Consider the following 20,241-nt stretch of genomic DNA (forward strand, 5'->3'; position numbering starts at 1 on the left):
CTACTGTGTACAACTGTTCTCTCTGATATTAGCTGAATTTAAACCAATCATTAGTCAACCAACAAGCAGTTTATCAGCTGCCTAAAATACCACTGAACATTAACTATCACTTATGAAAAGTAAGATTATTCATTCTGTTATGTGTACTTAAGAACTGAAAGACAGAACTGAAAGAGACAATTCAAACTAGATCCATACAAACTTTTATTACTGGTTTTTTATTGTTATTTCTTTTAATTCTGAACTGGTTGAACACCAAAAAAGGAACATTCCTACATACAAAGTGTAGAACACATAAACTTGCCAACAAGCAAAAATCCCACACAGCAAGTACTGAAGGAGAGGTAAGCATCTCAAAATGTACAAAAAGGGATATTTTTTAATCTGACAGTATAAATGCCAATATCTGAAAATTCCACTCTCCATAGTCTGTGAGCAATTTTAGTATATGATGTGTTACAGCAATGGCTCAAGTCTCTACGGGAAAGTAAAACAAAAGTGCACAAGTTCTAAGCTGTTGTGGAACAACCAGTTCTGCTCGAACCCTCTTGATACTGACCAAATATCAGTGACATATCTGGAACATATTCATTCGGTATGCCATGTAATTTAGAAGCATAAGAAAATTACTGTGTGTCATAAATGTAAAGAGCTCAAATATTTATACCTTGTTATGATAAGCCTGTCCAAATTAATCCTCTGCTGCTTGGCAATCCATGCTGTGCGGTACAACTTTTCAGCAGTCTTAAGCACATCTGCATTTAGCCTCTGGATCAGCTGTTTCTCCGAATTCACATAGAGTCGTTCCTGCTTAAGGTGATGAGCCAAAGTGTGAATATCCAGCTTCACCATCTTCAAATGTGAAAGAAGTACACAGGTGAACGCTAAAGAGAAAACAGACATTTTTTTAAAATGTTACGGTGCCGTTTACAAACTTTTAGCCAGGTCATATTTCTTAAAATATGTATAATATAGAGAGGTAGCCTAATGGAGCAGAAAGAACACTGAATTAGAAATCAAAAGACCGCAGCACAAGTTCCACCTCCACTACTTAATGACCTAGTGTATGTCACTTAACTTCTCTGTTTATCAGACTTAGGCGATGAATTGGCTGGTTATGCTGAACTTCTTGTTCTCTTTTTTATTCTGTTACAAGGCATGGCTCTCACTGGTTAGGGGATAGAGGAGGGATATATTCAGAAATAAAAGTGATACAAAAGCAAAAAGATCATTCAAATACTCTAAGATATAAAAGCTTTATAACAACAATACATGACAAATTTGCTTAACTTCTCTTCTGTGTTAAAAGAAAGAGTTTCATGAAGGAAATGTTTTTTAAAAACCTGTGAACTGCAGCTAGAGGCAGCTAGGTGACTCAGTGGATAGAGTGCCGGGCCTGGAGTCAGGAAGACTCATCTTCCTGAGTTCAAAGCTCGGACACTGGCCTCAGACACTTCGTAGCTGTGTGATCCTGTGAAAGTCACCTGACCCTGTTTGTCTCAGTTTCCTCCTCTGCAAAATTTGGTGGAGAAGGAAATGGTAAACCACTCTAGTATCTTTGCCAAGAAAACCCCAAATGGAGGGGCAGCTAGGTGGCGCAGTGGATAGAGCACTGAAGTTAGAAGGACTTGAGTTCAATTCCGGCCTCAGACCAAACACTTGACACTGACTAGCTGTGTGACCCTGGGCAAGTCACTTAACCCCAAGTGCCTAAAAAAAAAACAATAAACAAACAAGAAAACCCCAAATGGAGTTACAAATAGTCAGACATGACTGAAACAACTGAACAACAAAAATAGCAACAACATGAGTTGCACAGAAAAGAAAGGGGGCAGCTAGGTAGTGCAATGGATAGAACTCCAGCCTTGGAGTCAGGAGAACCTGAGTTCAAATCTGACCTCAGACACTTCACATTACTAGCTGTGTGACCCTGGGCAAGTCACTTAACCCCAACTGCCTCACAAGAAAAAAAAAGAGAAAAAGAAAAGAAAAGAAAGAAGACCAAAAGGAAAAAGCAAATAGAACAACTTTGAAAGTTACATGACTTTTTATATACTTTTTAAAAATTAAGTCTATATAATAGATATTTGCAGCTTCATGTACAATCCTTTCTCTGTTCTACTATATATACAGAAAAATGCTCATTGTTGGTGCTTAAGTTCTGAATTTTGTTACAAATTCCCCCCCCCAAAAAAAAAGCTTTTAAAAAGGGTAAAAAATTAAATTAAACCTGTGAACTAAGCTCTATATCTTAATAGAGCAAATCACAGAATCTCAGAGTTGGAAAGTTTTGTTAGATCCAAAGACAAATGAATCACAGGACTTGAAACCAGAAAGGTCTTTTGAGATCATCTAACATAACTCACTTTACAGTGAGCAAATAGAGGCCCAATGATTATGTAACTTGCCCCAGGGCACAGATTAAATACACAGCAGAACCAATATTTAAATCTGAATCTTCTAACTACAGCTCCAATGATCTCTTTCTACTAGGCCATAATCAGGGTTTACTATGGCTGTGCCTGAATAGAGCTACAAGTTTTACCACATGAATGAACTGACCAATCTAATTTGTTTTGGCTGCTGTCTAGTGGAGGCAGCTAGTGGTACAATGGATAAAGCAATGGGTCTGGAGTCAATATGACTCTAGTTCAAATTTGGTCTCAGATACCAGTGTGATTCTGGGCAAGTCACTTAACCTCAGTCTGCCACTATAAAAGGGAGATAATAATAGCATCTCCCTCCCAGGGTTGTGAGGATCAAGTGAGCTAATATTTATAAAACATTTTAGCATAGTATGGCACACATTAGGTGCTTAATAAATACTTGTTGCTTTCCTTCTTTCCCTATGGAGCACTGATTTGGGAGTCAGAAAACCAGATTCAAGGCATATAATACCTAGACATCACAAATCACCACAGGACTATGGGTAATTCACATGACCTCTTAGTAATCCCAGCTTCTTTGTTTATAAAACAGGGATATTTGCTTATATATTCACCTCTCCCTTCTTCATGCCTCAAAACCATTCCACAACTTCATAGATCACTTTCTCTTTTAGTCCGTATCATACACACCCTTCTCCCTGCCAAGACAAATACTTTCATTTCCTTCTGGAATTTGTCCAGTCAGTCGTTGATTCACTTTCTAATTTTCAATCTCTGCCTATATACTGGCTTGTTCTACAGTGACCACAAATATATTCAAGTCTTTCCTATACTTAAAAAAAAAATTCCCTTGACCCTGCCATCCCCACAAGATATTGTCTTGGAATACTTCTCAACTCCTACCAGGAGTAATCTATACTCACTATTTCTACTTCCTCACTACCTATTCACTACTCGATCCTTGCAACCCATCTTCCAACCTCTACTTCCAACCACTACTGAAAATTCTTGATTAAAAATCACCACTTATTTTTTCCCTGCTCAATCTGTTAGTCTTTTCTCAGTCTTTGTATTAACTGACTTTTCTGTAGCATCTGGAATAAATAACCAGTGACAACTCTTGGATATGTTCTCAGCCTCAAGTTTCCTAAAGACAAGCTTTGATTTTTTAATGGGTCTACTGTTTTCCAGTAGTTAATTTTGTTTTGTTTTTTTAATCAACACAATTTATTTTAACATAGCAGATGCTTCCCTAACCCCTGACCAAGTACATTCCCAAAACGCTATGCAAAACTGACTGAAAGAATAATTGTGAATAACTGAAGTTTACTTATTGTTGCTGGAAAATAAGGAGATAGGTATTAACTTTATTCATTCCATATTAACATTGTCTGCTGTATTTAACTTGAGCTTTATTGCCTTTTACTGCTGGTTGTACTTATTCCATTGCAATCCTGTGTATTGTTCTTTTGGCTTTGCTTTCTTCACTCTGCATCATTTTCCCAAATTTTCAAAACTTCCTCTTCATATTCATCATTCTTTGTGACCTAATGACTTTTCAATTTGTTCATATAACATAATGTTCAGCCACTGCCCCATCATTGGGCACATATTTCAGTTCTAGCTTTCTGATATTACAAATAGATTATGAATATTTTCTCTACGTTAAGGGTCTAAACCCAATAATAAGACCTTCTTTCTTCTTACACCTTCCTCCCTTGACTTTACCTGATCCTATGAATCCCCACCAAGGTACCCAAAATGAGAGAAATAACAGTCCTGCAGTCCAGATCAGATCACAACTGAAACTCAGCTCTGGGAGACATATTTTAGAAAGGACATCAATAACCTTAGAGACATTCTAAAGGAAAGTAACCAAGTTGGTAAAAGGAGCACATGATAACTGTTTTCAAATATGTAAAGGGCCATCACATTTAAAAGCTTTAAACAACCACAAAACAACTAAAAATGAATAATGCAAAATTCCACAGAAACTTGGCTCCAAAGAAGTGATATGAGAAGACACCTCCTTTCTCTCTCCAAGCCTTTGCAGAGTGAGAAGATCTACGAATGAGAAACACTGTATATACACTGTCATATTTTTTTTCATCACACTGATGTGTTGCTGATTTTTTGTTCTTCTTCCTCTTTTCCTTTTTGCTTTAAAAAAAAAATCTTTGTTATAAGGGATAGTTCTCAGAGAAAGAAGACAGCAGGTAATTTTGGTAATATAAAAACAAAAAATTCAATAAAAATTTGTCTTCAAAAAAAAGGAAGAAAAGGGGTTAGTAGAACCAAAAGAATACTGTATACAGTAACCACAGTATTGTTTTAAGAACAACTTTGAGCAACCAAGGCATTCTAACTATTGTACGTACTCAAATGAAGGCAGGAAGATGCTGTTTACAACCAGGAAAAGAACCGCCCCCCCACACACACACACATCTGTGTCTAATGGTAGCCATCTCAAAGTTGGGGTGGGGGAGAAAGTTATACAATAACTTTGTAGCATATTTGGAAGAAATAGCAAGTTGTACATAATGGATCTGCAATTTTAGGTGCAAACCTGTTTTTCTATTCCACTTTGCTTTGGAAATGCTTGTTTTATTTCTTAGGTTCAGAATAAAATACATAAATTTTAAAAAGAAAAGGGGTTGGGAATTTGTTCTGTTTGTCCTCAGAGCTAAAAAATAGGAATAACAGATAGAAGCTGCAGAGGCAGATTGAGGATTGTTGTAAAACTTGATTCAGAACAGAACTCCCTAATCCATCCTCTGAACAGTTGCCAAAATAATATTCTTAAAGCACAGATATGACCACACCATTCCCCTGCTCAATACACTAGAGTGGCTCCCTATTCTCTTTAACATAAAAAGCAAATTCCTCTGTCTGGCATTTAAAGCCCTTCATTGATTGGTTCCATCCTACCTTATTATACATTACCCTCTTCCACACACCCTACAAATCATTCAAACTGGTCTTTTACAGTTCTTCACACATGACATTACATCTCCTTTCTCTGTGACACTGCACTGGCTGTCCCCCCTCCATGTCTTGAATAAATTCACTCTGTATCTTATCCTTTTTAAATCCAGAAGTTTCCTTGTAAGCTCAGCTCAAACACTACATGAGGCCTACCCGAATTCCCTCCCGTATTAGTTAATAAGTGCAAAGTTACTTTTTATTTGTTTTATATATATTTTGTATACCCAGAGAGGCAGCATAATATAGTATAAAAACTCAGAGCCTGGCAGTTTTCAGATGAAGAAATCAAAGCTATCTATAGTCATATGAAAAAGTGCTCTAAATCACTTTTGATTGGAGAAATGCAAATTAAAACAATTCTGAGGTAGTACTTCACACCTATCAGATTGGCTAATATGATAAATAAGGAAAATGATAAATGTTGTGAAAATTGGAACAATAATGCACTGTCGGTGGAGCTGTGATCTGATCTAACTGTTATGGACAGCAATTTGGAACTATGCCCAAGGGCAAGCAAACTGTGCATACCTTTTGATCTAGCAACACCACTACTAGGTCTGTATCCTAAATAGATCATAAAAAAAGGAAAAGGACTATATGTGCAAAAAATATTTATAGAAGCCCTTTTCATGGTGACAAAATATCGGAAACTGAAGGGATGACCATCAATGGGGAGTAACTGAACAAGTTGTGGTATATGAAGGTAATGGAATACTATTGTACAATAAGAAATGATGAGCAGGCAGATTTCAGAAAAACCTAGAAAGACTTATACAAAGTGAAATGAGCAGAACCAGGAAAACATCGTACACAGTATCAGCAACACTGTGTGATGATCCACTATGAATGACTTAGCTCTTCTCAGCAACACAGTGATCCAAGACAATTACAAAGGACTCATGACGGAAAATGCTACCAACATCCAGATAAAGAACTAATGGATTCTGAATGCAAATTGAAGCATATTTTTTTTTACTTACATTATTTTTTTTGAGGTTTTTTCCTTTTGATCTGTTTCTTCTTTCACAACTGTGACTAGCATGGAAATGCTTTACATGATTGCACATATATAATCTAAATCAAATTGTTTGAGGAAGAGGGAAGAGGAGGAAAAAGGGAGAAAAATCTGGAACTCAAAATCTTGTAAAAATATTGCTAAAAATTGTCTTTGCATATAATTAGGGGAAGAAATACTATTTTAAAAAGTCAGAGCCTGGGTTCAAATCTCACTCCAGACAAAAACATAATGACGATGCAAACACACATCAGGCAAGTCACTACACTTCTCAATACTACAAGTAAAACTTATATTATAAATTGCATAGAAGGTGCCGAATTGCATTGATAGAGTTTCCTCAGCAAAAAATTGGTCAGTCCACAGGTCCAGTCAGTCCCTATACCCTATATTTTGTATATACTCACCTGCATACATGTTGTTTTCCCCAACAGAACACAAGCTCTTGGAGGACAAGGACTACTACACTTTTGTCTATCTCTAGCACCTAGGACAGTGCCTAGCATACAGGAGATGTATAATAAATACCTGCTGACTGAGAGAAATGCTCTTATTAATTGTATCTACAACGGGTGGCACAGCAGATAGAGCTCCGGCCTTGGAGTCAGGAGGACCTGGGTTCAAATCCAGCCTCAGACACATGACACTTACTAGCTGTGTGACCCTGGGCAAGTCACTTAACCTTGATTGCCTCACAAAAAAAAAAGGTAAAAAAAATTATATCTATATAAAAGTAGAATACACGCCTCAGGAGGTAGTAAGTTCCTTTTGACTACTGGCCTTTATTATTTGTCCTCCATTTCGAAGAGGATCAATGACATCATGGAATGATGCCCTGACTTGAATGTGAACTGGATTTAAGTGAGGCTGAGTTGCATTCACTCTCTCTTCCAGAGTCATCGAAGTCCAGTAGCAAGACAAAAGTGAGGATGACTGGTGATGGCCTCAAGATGTAGTGGATGACCTTGGCGTCTTTGATGTCTGACCAAGCTCTAAGGACTCCACAGTCTCTGCTTCAGCTGTCATTGGAACAAATTGTTTTTATTCTCCCATTCCACTGGGGGGATGTCTTCACATTATTTGGGTAGACTCCCCACTAACTCACTGGCAGATTTGTAGCATATAGGTTACCCTCAATCTGGTTTAGCCAACTGCTGAGATGGTTTTACCAGACACTATGCATGCTACAGCTTTTTGGAGCCACAGGTGACAGTTGGGTAAAGGTGGACACCAAAGGTGGATGAGCGGCAGCTAGGTGGTGCAGTAGATAGAGCACGGGGCTTGGAGTAAGGAGGACCTGAGTTCAAATCTGCCTTCAGATTTGACACTTATTAGCTATGTGACCCTGGTCAAGTCACTTAACCCCAACTGCTTCACAAAAAAATAAAAAAGAAAGAAAGAAAAAGGAAGGGAAAAAAAAGGTAGATGAGCTGCCCTGAAAAGGGCTCAGCAAGCCATCACACCAGAGGCACTAAGTTCCCCCTGAACACCCTATACTGGCCTTAAAGCCAATTCTAGATGACGGCTTGCTGGGTATATCGAAGAATGGATTCTTGTTTGGGTACGGGTTGGACTGGGTTCTCAGATCCCTTCAAATTGTGAGATTCTGCAATTCTATGACTCTTCTAATTACATAGCCAGTCCTAATTTCTTTCCTGAAATTCAGTCCTACAAGTCCAAATGCCTACTAGTCTCTTCCACATCAGTGTCCTCCAAGCACCTCAAACAATATGTTCAATCAATCAGCACTTATTATTAAATACCTACTATGTACCAGGCAATATGCTAATGACAGTCTCTGCCTTTATGACCTCATTCTATTTGGAAGATAAAATATGTATATGGATGAGTAAATATGAGATATATGCTTGCTAAATAAATATAGAATGATGTCATAGGGAGTTGGTAGGAATAACTAGAGTAACCAGGAAAGGTTTCTTGAAAGAAGTAGCTCTTGAACTGAGCCTTGGAGGGAACTAGGGGTTTTAAGAAGCAGAGATGAAAAGAACATCCCCAGCATGAGGACAGCTGTACAAAGGGACTAAGGTAGAAGAAAGAATATCATGTACAGGGAATAGTAAGTATGACAGTACAGCAGGAACATTAAAATAAGTAAAAGAGAGCAAATGTGTAATGAGTCCAGAAAGTCAGACTGGAACCAGACTGAGAAGGGTTTTAAATGCCAAAGAGAGCTGTCTCTAATTTACCCCAGAAGCAATAGGGAGCCATTAAAGCTTGAGCAGTGCAGTAACACGTGCTTTAATCTCAAATTGGCAATTATTGATGGATTTTAAGAGCAAAGAAGATGGAAGCAGAGAAATTAACTATAAGTCCAAAACTGAATTCCTCCTCCCATAAACCTGCCCTTCCCACAAACTTCCCTATTTCTCTTCATGGCACTGTTATCCTCCTATGCACCCGGATTCCATCCATTAGAATCAGCTTAAATTCCTCTCTATCCCACCTCTCCCCCTCTCTTTCTCTTACTCTCTGCCTCTCCCCACATTTAACCATTTGCCAAATTCCAATTATTCTACCTCTGCTTGCATTCGGCTGCATATGTCCCCGTCTTTCCACTCACACTGCCAGCCTAGTCACAACTCATCAGGACAATTCAATAAACTCATTTACTTGTCTTCCTGACTCTAACATCTCCCCAATCCAATCTACCCTTCACACAGCTGCCAAAACTATCTTCCTAATTTGGATCCCTAACCATATTACGTTCCCCAAAACTTTCCTTCAGTGGATCTCTAATTGCTTACAGGATAAAACACAAAGTCCTTATCTTAGAATTTTAAGGCACAACTGTCCAACCAAAATGGACAATGAACTATTCCCTGAATTTGACTTTCCATTGCCCACTTCCATGAATCAATGCAGATCACCCCTTATAATTCAAATGCACTCAATTCTGCTTCATAAAATCTTTCAAGGTTCACCTCAAGTGTTACCTCTTCCACGAATCCTTGTCCTAATTTCCGCAAGCTAAAATGGTTCTCTCCCATTTCAAACTTTCCTAAATCATTTTGCCCGTATCTCTTCCTTTTGTCTTCACACTAATCGGAAGTTTATCATCCTTACCTGTGTACACATTATAGGGATAGGCGTGGGACCTGTGATTTCATTAATTAAAGAGATCTCCCTGACCATAAAATTCCCTCTACCAAAATAGATCAATATGTTCTCTGCAACTTAATACTGTATATACCACTATCCTCTAGAACAGAAAATAAACTTGCAGAGAGGCTTTGTCATTTTTTGTCAACAATACGTACCACTGGGGCAGCTAGGAGGCACAGTGGATAGAGCTCCAGGTTCTGAGTTCAAATCCGGCCTCAGATACTTGGCACTGACTAGCTATGTGATCCTGGGCATGTCACTTAACCCCAACTGCCTCACCAAAAAGAAAAAAAAAACCTATCACAGTGCTGTAAATACAATATGGATGTAATAAACATTTGTTGAACTGAATAACTAGCATCAAGGAACTACATTTAGAGCTGTGGCTCTGAAACCTTCTAGTCATATAAGCCTATAGTTTAAAAACTTTCCTGAGCCTCAGTTTCTCCATCTGTAAAATGGGAGTGATAAAATTCATACTACCTAACTTACAGAAGTGTTAAAAGTGCTTTGTAAACTACCAATCACTTAAAGTAGGAGTTATTATCTCTTCCAAAGCCCTTGACAGATCAGAAGGCAAATTTAATTAAAATTAAAAGATAAAAAGCAAATAATTTACCTCTTTGCTAACATCAACATCGGCAAGAAACTTAAGTGCCTACTGTTTATAGATCACTGTGTTAAGTCCTGGAAGCAATACCAAATTTCCAGGATCTGAGTGTGAAGATACCTTGGAAACCAACTAGTACAAATTAGCATCAGCACTGGAATGCCTTCTTTATCATCCTCAGCAGTTTAAATATGGCACATTATTTCCAAGGAATTTCTGATCTAGTAAGAGATAGGTCTTAAAAATAGAAATTAAAGTCATCCAATCTCAATTTGTTAGCAGCATTAACAGACTAATACAAATACACCCAAGTATAAACATGAGCTTGCTTCTGACATTTTAATGAAGTATGCAACAGGCAAATGAGATGCTTTTCACCTGATGGGGCTAAGGCAAATATTTTATATTTGTTCCATCCAAAACTAGCATCCAAACTAATAAAGAGTTTGCTTCAGAGAGATAACAATATAAAAATTCAAAGAAATGACCTCAGACATTGTAGTTTAATGTTTCCTAACAATAATCAAGTTAGAAATGTAATTCTCACCCATCTCATCCATTTGCCCTGTTAACCCATCTGGTAAAAGATCATAGTCTAAATCAAAGAATGCTTTCTTTCAGTTCCACATAACTTGTCAGAAATTAAACACAGAAATTTTTGTCTAATATAAAACTACCTCAAATCTTCTACAGTCACACAGCCTTCCCCAGAAATGCTGATTAATTAAAGCAATACATAATTTGTTTTGCGTATGAACACATACAAGGTGCCCCAAAAATGTTAATGTTTATACATACATACATACACTTACATATGTATCTATTCATCTTAGAAAACTCAAATTAGGCAAGTGGGAGATCATGAAATCTTCATTTGACAAAACCTAGGAAGATACAACTAAAACATCAGACGAAAAGCCTCAAGATTCCAAAGAATATGACACACCAGACCAGTGGGATATATATAAAATCCTGCATTTGAGTTTTAAAAAATAAATTTCACATATAAAAGATGAAGATATGTCTAGGAAGTAGTCTGAGTGGGGAAAAAAAAACATCAAAAAAGACCTCCATTCTCAAAGAACAAAGTACATGCCAACTATGATAATTATAATAGTTTACATTTAATCAGTGCTTTAAGTTTTGCAAAGCATTTTACATACATCACCTCTTTTATGTGTCACAACTATCAGATAGGTGTGATTATCACTATTTTACTGATGGGGAAGTTTAAGTTCAGAGGGGTTAAGTAACTTGCCCAAGATCACCCAACTAATAAGTGTCTGAAGCAAGATTGGAACCCAGGACTTCCTGACTCCCAAGTCAAGCACTCCATCCACTATTCCAAGCTGCCTCTCAGTGAATGAGCATAAAGGATGAAGATTCCTGATAAAAAAAAAAAATCAGAGAAAAGGACTAAAAAAAAAAACTGATGCTTTATTTGTTGAAATTAATTAACATTGGGGCAGCTAGGTGGCACAGTGGATCGAGCACCAGCCCTGAAGTCAGGAGGACCTGGGTTCAAATCCAGCCTCAGACCAAACACTTGACACTTACTAGCTGTGTGACCCTGGGCAAGTCACTTAACCCCAATTGCCTAAAAAAAAAATAATAAATTAAAATTAAAAAAAAGAAAGAAATTAACATTTAAATAGTTAATAAACAGCTTTTTATTAATGTTCAGTTTTAAATTTCTAATAAAAAAATTAATTTTTAAAATATCAGTAAGTTCTAGTTATTTGCAAGTTCACTATGAGTCAACAGAGACATGGTAGCCAAAAGAGATACTGTTATCTTAGGTTTCATAACTATAAGACTCAGAGTAAGAGAAGTTAGTTATCTCTCTAAGTTTCAGTTTCCTTAACTGTAAAATGAGACGGTTTAGAGTAGATAGTCCAAGGTCCCTTCTGGGTCTGACATATGATTCTATAATCCCAATGTACTCTCTGCCCTGTATCTGAAATACAGTGGAGTTCTGAACGCCATGCTTTAGTATCGGCATAAACACCTGTAAAGCTTCAAGAGAAGGGTGTCCAGGATTAGGAAGAGCCTCAAGATCATGCCATCCTAGGATTTGTTTAAGCGACTAGGAAAGTTTAGCCTAGAGAAGACTTAAGGATGATATTTACAGTTGTCTTCAAGTTTCTGAAGGGTTGTCATTTAGAAGAAAGATTAGACTTGGTTTGTCTCCAGACAGAACTAAGGTTCATATGGGTGGTAGAGGGTACAAGGAAGCAAATTTTACCTTAGAATAAGGAAAAACAGTCAGGGTAGTCCAAACAGAGTGGGCTTAAAGAGGGTTACTGAATTCCCTATCAAGCTGATGCTAAGATGACCACGTGTTTGTGATGTTGTAAGACAGTACCCATGATTTCAGTAGGTGTTTGACTATATATGAAGTCCCTTCCAACTCTAAGAGGCTATGATTCTATCTCCTACAAAAGATTTTTGTAGGAGCTGAATTTCTAAGATATCTTACCACTCTTAAGATACATGATAATAAGACTACAGATTAATTTAAAACTAGAAAGAGACTTACAGGTCATCTCAGTGGTGTCAAAATCAAAAGGAAATGGATCCCTACAGCTACACATTGGCTTAGAAAACCACAAATTAGCATCATGTCAAATTATTTTTATTTGTTTTGTTAAATATTTCCTAATCATATCTCTGGCAGGCCTAGGTTGCCAGTTTGACACCTCTGATATAGGCCAATCCCTTCAGGTCCTTTGACTACAAATACACCAATATTTTCATTGTACTGCAATGCCTCTCATTGGTGACACAGCTCACCAATTAAGACTATGTCATTAAAGTGAAAATACCTACATTTTCCACACTGCTTAGATGAGAAAAGAGCATTTACTTCCATGTACACAAGACAAAAAGTGGGAATCTGCAACTTTCAGAGTTTTAAAGGCTTCCATCAATTAAATGAATTAGCCCATAGTTAAGTCCAACTAAATTTAATTCCTAAATGAGATAGAATATGCCCATAAAATAGTTTCCTCCTATTCATCAAATTTTTATAATAATGTTGAGTATTTATCAGATTAGTCTAAATATGAAAATAAACTAAACAATAAAAGATGAATCCTTCAAAACTTTCTTAGGAAGACTATCACTTCTAGCTTGAAGAAGCTAGGATAAATTTTTTTTCTTCTTTAAAAACAGTAGGCAAACAAAATATCTAAGTACTGGTTAGGAAAAAAAATTGCTGTCAAGAAATGACTGAACTTCAATCATATTTTCATTAAGATTCAGTACTTATAAACCCAAAAGTTATTTTGGAAGCTCCTACTTTCCTAAGTGGGGGGAGGGAGGAAAGAACCCTCTCATTTCTATAGCACTTTAAGATTTATTAAATTTTTTCTTCATAATCAGCCTTACTAACCTCACAAAATTTTACTTAAAAAAATGAAACTCAGAGGTAAATTAATTTGCAAAGTATTCTCTGTGAATTTTGCAGAAGACATAAATATTCAAACTATACTCCAAAATATTTTTTCCTTAGTATATCTTGGAAATAAGACCTCTATCCAATTTATAAGACTAATAGCTATTCTTCAAATAAGGATAAGGAATTAGATAAACGGTCTATGGTTAAGGAATCAGAAAAAAAGGACTAAAAAAAAGTATTGATGCTTTATTTATTGAAATTAACTAACATTTAAATAGTTGCTAAACAATGCTGTTCCCAAGGGAAGAAATTCAAATTATGTCCACATGAAAAAATATTCCAAATTACTAAAACTAGAGAAATGGAAAATTAAAGCAATTCTGAGGTTCCACTTCACATCGATCCTAAGATTAGCTAAAGTACATGAACCAATGGGTATGCCATCACCTGAGAAAGGCCTAAAACCTGTATTGGCCAATCAGGAGAAAGACATTTTTGGCCCACTCTGAGTTTAATCTATCATAATGCCTTATACGCTCTAGCATAACAGACATGCTTTACTTTGCTCTCTGAGTGAACCCAAAATGCCCCTTCCTGTGTCAGCAACTACAACGCCAGATGAAGCTGATCAGAAGAATTCTTTTGTTTATGACTACCAAGGACAAAGTACCTTGTACCAGACACTATCTTGAATAATGGGACTTTTCTTATCTTGGTATTTTATGGACACATGCTATGCTATGTTATTATTTATACACACACACACACACACACACACACACATATACACACATACACACATATGTGTGTTTTTATGTATGTATATGTATGTGTGTATGTATGTGTGTGCGTATATATATCGCCATGTTAATGATAAACACAGACACCCTGGATCCATAATTTATATAATAGACTATACAATAGATTATAATTTATATAATCTATAATGTCAATCTATAATTGACACCTTGACATTCTCTTATCTTATTATATTTACATCCTATCCTATTAAGAAATTTCTTTCTCATATTATGGTTAAATACATATGGAGACTATAATTTTGGGTTAATACCAAGGGTCTCCTTCAGCTTGTTTACCTCTGAGTTCAGATTTTCTGACTCCATCATGCATGATTCTCTGGCTTAATGAGAATAAATAAGTACATTATAACCTATGTAAGCCTAGTTTTGTTTGTTCCTTGTTCAAACGTTTGGTAAGGTGAACTCCATTCTGTTTGTTCTCGAACAAACCTTTGGTAAGGGGGAACCCCATTCTGTTTATTCTTTGGACAAACCTTCAGTTAAGAGGGACTCTCATTCTATTTGTTCTTAGGACAAATCTTCGGTTAAAGGGGAAACTGATTCTGCTTGTTTCTTTGGACCAAATCTTTGGTAAATGGCTGACATTTACAACGATAGGTAACAACAACAAACAACGGCAAATGTTAGAGGAGGGAAATGGCACATTGATGTTAGTAGAGCTGTGGAGTCCAACCTTTTTGGAAAACAATTTGGAATCATGTACAAAAAGTTACTGAGCAGTGCTTTGACCAGCTATACCACTGCTAGGCCTATACCCCGAAGAGTGCACAGAAAGAGGAAAAACTCTTATGTACAAAAATATATATACATACATACATGTATACACATACATATGTATAAATGTACACACACACACATTTACAGAGAGAGAGAGAGAGAGAAGCTCTTTTTGTGGTAGCAAGGAACTACAAACTAAGAGAGTGCCCTTCAACCACAGAATGGCTTTTAACAAAAGGTTGTATATCAATGTATTGGACTTACTATTGTGCTACAAGAAATGAGAAAAAAGACACTTTTAAAGATATAGAAAGACTTGTATGAACTGATGCATTCTCAAGTAAGCAGAACTAGAAAAACAATTTACATTAGAATTGTCAATATTATAAAATCAATTTTGAAAGATTTAAGAACTCTGGTTAGCTAGTTATAATTGTAGTAATAGCTAGCATTTACACAGCACCTACCACATGCCAAACACTGTGCTAAGTACTTTATACATATTATCTCATTTAATCCTCATAACAACCTGGGGAGAGAGGTATTATTATCCCTCTTTTACAATAAATGATCAGCCATGACTACAGGGGACTGATAAAGAAGAATACTGCCACCTTAAAGACAGAGAGATAACAGACTAATAAGCAGAATGAGAAACATATTTTTTTAACATGGATAATGCAGAAATATGCTTTGTTTAACTGTGCTTATGGGATACCAAGGTTCTGTATTTCTTTCTTTGCATTGGGTGGAGGGAGGTGGGAGGGGGGAAATAAATATTTGATAATTGTAAAAAATAAAATAATTTTTGGTAATTTTTTTTCTCTTAAGCTTGAAAAAGTTTATTGCTAACATTAAACTAATATTACACTACTCTAGGTAGTAATGATTCTACCAGGAAGAAATTCCCAGTACACAGCAAAAATCATCTAGATGGTAGAGTATATCAATGGTACAGTGACGAGATAAGTGAATTTGGATACAAGGTTTGGGTTCCATGGCTAGCTATCCACTTGCTAGTTTCATCAACGTGGGCGAGTCGCTTCATTTATGTGAACCTTAGTTTCCTCATCTGTTATAACCCTTGATTGCTCTTACCTCACATGATTGTTGTGCAGAAAGCCTTTTGTAAACTATAAAGTGGTAAATAAGTGAGTTATTACTATCACTCACAGAAAAGACAGCCAACACTATATAATTATTAGATTAAAATCCAACACCATTGCAAAAAAAAAATAGAATCAATTAAATGCACTCAAAATATTTGAATCCAAAGATGTTCACTACATAGAAGTTATATTATTATCATCATAATGCCCTAAAATGATTCAACTACTTTGTGACATTACAAAAACATATTTAAAAAAAGGATTTAAAAACACAACATAAAGGACAGAGAGTTGAGAGTTGCATAGTACTCCTCTCACCAGACCACGTATGTAGTATTGTTTCAATTCAGAGCATCATATTTTAGGTAAGCCACTGATAAGCTGGAGAGTATCCAAAGGTGGGCAACTACAATGGTGAAAAGTCTCAAGATCATGCTATATAAAGATCATGTATTAGGTGAAGTACTTGGACATATTTAGCCAGGAGGACATGACAGCTGCCTTCAACTATTTGAAAATCACATAGAAGAGGAATTGGACAACTTCTAGTGATTCCAGAAGTCAGAACTAGAAACAAATGTAAGGAACGGTTTCCTAATAAGCAGATTTATTGAGAAGTAAAATGTGATGCCTCAAGTTGCTGGACCACCCTCACTAAAAGAATTCAAAGTTTGGATTAGTACTTGCAATTGTCGTTAAAGAGGGTTCCTGTATGGCCTCCAATATCTCTTCCATGTCAGAGATTTTATGCTCTATGATTAGACAATATTTGGTCAGACCATATGATTTAAACATAAAAGACACCTCAGAGATCATCAAATCCAAGTCCCTCATTTTACAAATAGCAAAATGGTAAACTTACACCAGTACGATCTAATGGGAGGAAAAAAAACCCACCAAACTAGGTGTTAGGAGTACTGGCTTCTAGTCCTGGCTCTGTTATTAACTTACTGTGTATCTTTGGGAAAAATCATAATCTTTCTAGGCCTCAGTTTCCTCTTTTGTGAAATGAACTTAATAACATCAGCCCTGCCTAAATCATGCAATAAACTGGAATAGTACAAGTTAAAAATCTAAGTGTATTTATGGGATAATATTTTGAGAAAATTAAGTGCTATCTAAATGCAAGGTATTATTTTGTGGCTAGTTTTTGCCTACAGGGTGGCAAGGGCTATACCTACACATTGCCAATTTAAGATTACTCACCGTAATGAAGTTTGCATTCCCTGAGTAAATGCCAACTGTGACCTATAAGTGTGTTCAGTGACAGAAGGGTAACAGCCTAGACTTAAACAGGTAGTGCAGCAGATAGAGTACGGAGCCTGGAGTCAGGAAAACTTAAGTTCAACTCTGGCCTCAGACACTAGCTGCGTGACCCTGGGCAAGTCACTTAATCCTGTTTGTCTCAGTTTCCTCATCTGTAAAATGAGCTGGAGAAGGAAATGGTGAACCACTCCAGTATCTTTGCCAAGAAAACCTCAAATGGGGTCATGAAGAGTTGGACACAAATAAAATGACTGAACAACGAAAAAAATACATGTAGTAAAAAGAATGCTAGATTTGGAGTAATTAGTTTAAAAACCAGCCTTGCTACCTGTGAAATCACAGGAAATCAATTAACCTCTCGTGGCCTCAGTCTTCTCATCCTTAGAGTGAGAGGGCTGGACTAGATGACCTCTGAGGTCATTTTCAACCCTTCTTCTATGCAGTTCAGAAAGGGGAAATAACTTTCCAGTTAGAGTATTTGGGAAGGTAATATTTCATGCTGTTCCTCCAAAGAGAGAACAATGATGAAATCTCCTGTGAATAATTTTAAAGTGCAAAACAGAAAAATATGTTTTACTCCTTCAAAGAGTCAGAGGGGAAAAAAAAACACTAAGAACTTTAGAGTCCTAAATAGAAAACCTTAACCCCTTTCATTACATTCACAGTGGGTGTGTTGGCACTGTGCAGGATTAAGGCCAAGCAAGCATTTGTCATAATGAACAACTTAGGCTAATGAACAGGCATCCTACCTTTGCTTTATTAGTAAAACTTCCTTTAAACTCAAATAAGAAAAGCCTTAAAGGACACTACCTAAAGGAAAAATATGTCCAAATCATAATGTCAATGCTCTTCCTGGTGTTTCCTAACATGGCTTGGAAATACAAGTGTTCATTGGACATCATGCAACTTCCTAAATAACAATGAATCCTAATAAATATTTCTGTAAAACATAGGGTTAGACAGCCAGGTCACATGACCAACAAGATGAAGGACTCAATATTTTCTCTGATCCTTTCAACCTCTCAAACCTTTCTCTTCAAAGTAGAAGTTATGCACAAAGATAATGTAACTTCAGTTGTTTCCATGGTCTAGGACAACTGGAAAATCAAAGGAGATTAAAAAAAAAATGAACCGATGCCTACCCTGAACACACACACAGCACCCCTCCCTCATTGCATCACACTACTAGCAGCAAAACTGCACTAGCCAACTCAAAGACCCAACACACAGACTTGCAACAAAACCCAACCCTACAACCTTTTTCCCAGTGCCATGGAGATCCCAGCACCAGGCTGCCACAGACAGCACTCCAGGCTGAATAAGTTTGCTGGCCCCATAACAGTATTGCATTAGTAACAGCATTCTGTTTTACAAAAGGTTTCTGCAGGAAAGTAGAGGAACAGGAAAAGGGGCAAGACAAATCTAGACTTGAAATAGATCTCAACCCCACATCCCATAACATCCTCCTCCTAGAGCCATGGAGACCCAAACTACAGAAATCAGTACCAGAGTACTAGTGTGGCAGCTCTCTGACCTGCTGGCATTGTGTCAGAGAACTAAGGAACAGAGGAAACAGGACATCATGGTTGCTCCATCAGGGTGCTGTGCAGGGCTCCATTAAACATGAAGTAAAGAGCTCAACATCCAGATAAGGACAATCCTGCCCACACAGACAAAAGTCATTTGAGGCAGGGAACTAGGCTGGTGAATTGTGAATTGACTGCCCATCATGGAAGGAGGCTGAGAAACCTTGAGATCTAGCCTCCAGCAAAACCATTAGCAGAAAGGATGGAGTCAGAAAGTGAGCAAAAGGAGAAAATAAAGAGGAAAAGACTGAAATTATCAAAAATCACAGGAAGAAAAATCAAAAACATAAGCAAACAAAGAACATAAGCAAATAACCAACAGGGAAAACATTAAAAGCAGAAGGAAATATGGCCTCGAGATCTAGTAAATAAGTTGGGGCATTTACACTCGACGAGACAGAAGACTCTGTAGAATGTGAGAACATGAAACCACAAACATGCTGTTCCTGAGTGTTTTAAAAGAGAAATGAAAATTATGATACTAGAATTTATGGCCAGCATAGCAAAAATAATTTGCAAAATAAAAAAACTTGAGTTTGCAATGGCAAAGGCTCACCAAAAAAACAAAACAGAAAAATAGACTGCAAATGCAAACACACAGAGGTGACAGCCAATATAAAAGAAGGGAAAAAAGTAACATGTTTAAAAGCTATGCTCATTATCGAAGCAAAACATACTGATCTCAAAGACAGGATATGTAAAGACAACTTAAGATTCACAAGTCTCCCAGAAAAATATGACAAGTCAACAACCTTAACACTTATAATGAAGAAAATAAGAGAACTGTACAGAACCTCTAAACACAAAAAATAAACTACCAATTGGAAGAATTCATAAGTTGACTTTGGGGAGGAAAAAAAAGATTACAAAACTCCAATACGGTGGTGGTTAAATTTAAATTTTTAATTCAGAAATAAGTTGTGTAGTCAGGAGAAATACTTTCAAATACAAAGGAATGGAAATTTGAACACAAAACCATTCAGCACCTACCAGAAGATGCAGAAGAGAACAGAATAATGTGTTCCAATGAGCAATAGAGCTCAGGATGAAGCTCAGGGTGACCTACCCCGCAAATATGTACTTAACTGTATGTGGAAAAAAAGATGGGTGTTCAGTAATAAAGAGACATTTGAGTGGATAGAGCTCCAGCCTTGGAGTCAAGAGGACCTGAGTTCAAATTTGTCCTCAGACACATAACACTCACTAGCTGTATGACTGGGCA

General features: G+C 36.8%; 1 protein-coding gene across 1 annotated transcript in view; it reads right to left on the reverse strand.

Moving 5' to 3' along the window:
• Positions 1-20,241, reverse strand: part of GAPVD1 (GTPase activating protein and VPS9 domains 1) — a 93,163-nt gene that overhangs the window by 60,886 nt on the left and 12,036 nt on the right. Inside the window, 1 exon segment of the mRNA XM_078150125.1 lies at positions 668-884. Within this exon segment, the coding sequence (XP_078006251.1) occupies positions 668-852 (185 nt within the window). The 5' untranslated portion in view covers positions 853-884.

The sequence above is a fragment of the Phascolarctos cinereus genome, unplaced genomic scaffold (genome assembly GCF_003287225.1).
Source record: "Phascolarctos cinereus isolate Bilbo 61053 unplaced genomic scaffold, phaCin_HiC Scaffold_2;HRSCAF=192, whole genome shotgun sequence".
NCBI lineage: Eukaryota > Metazoa > Chordata > Mammalia > Diprotodontia > Phascolarctidae > Phascolarctos > Phascolarctos cinereus.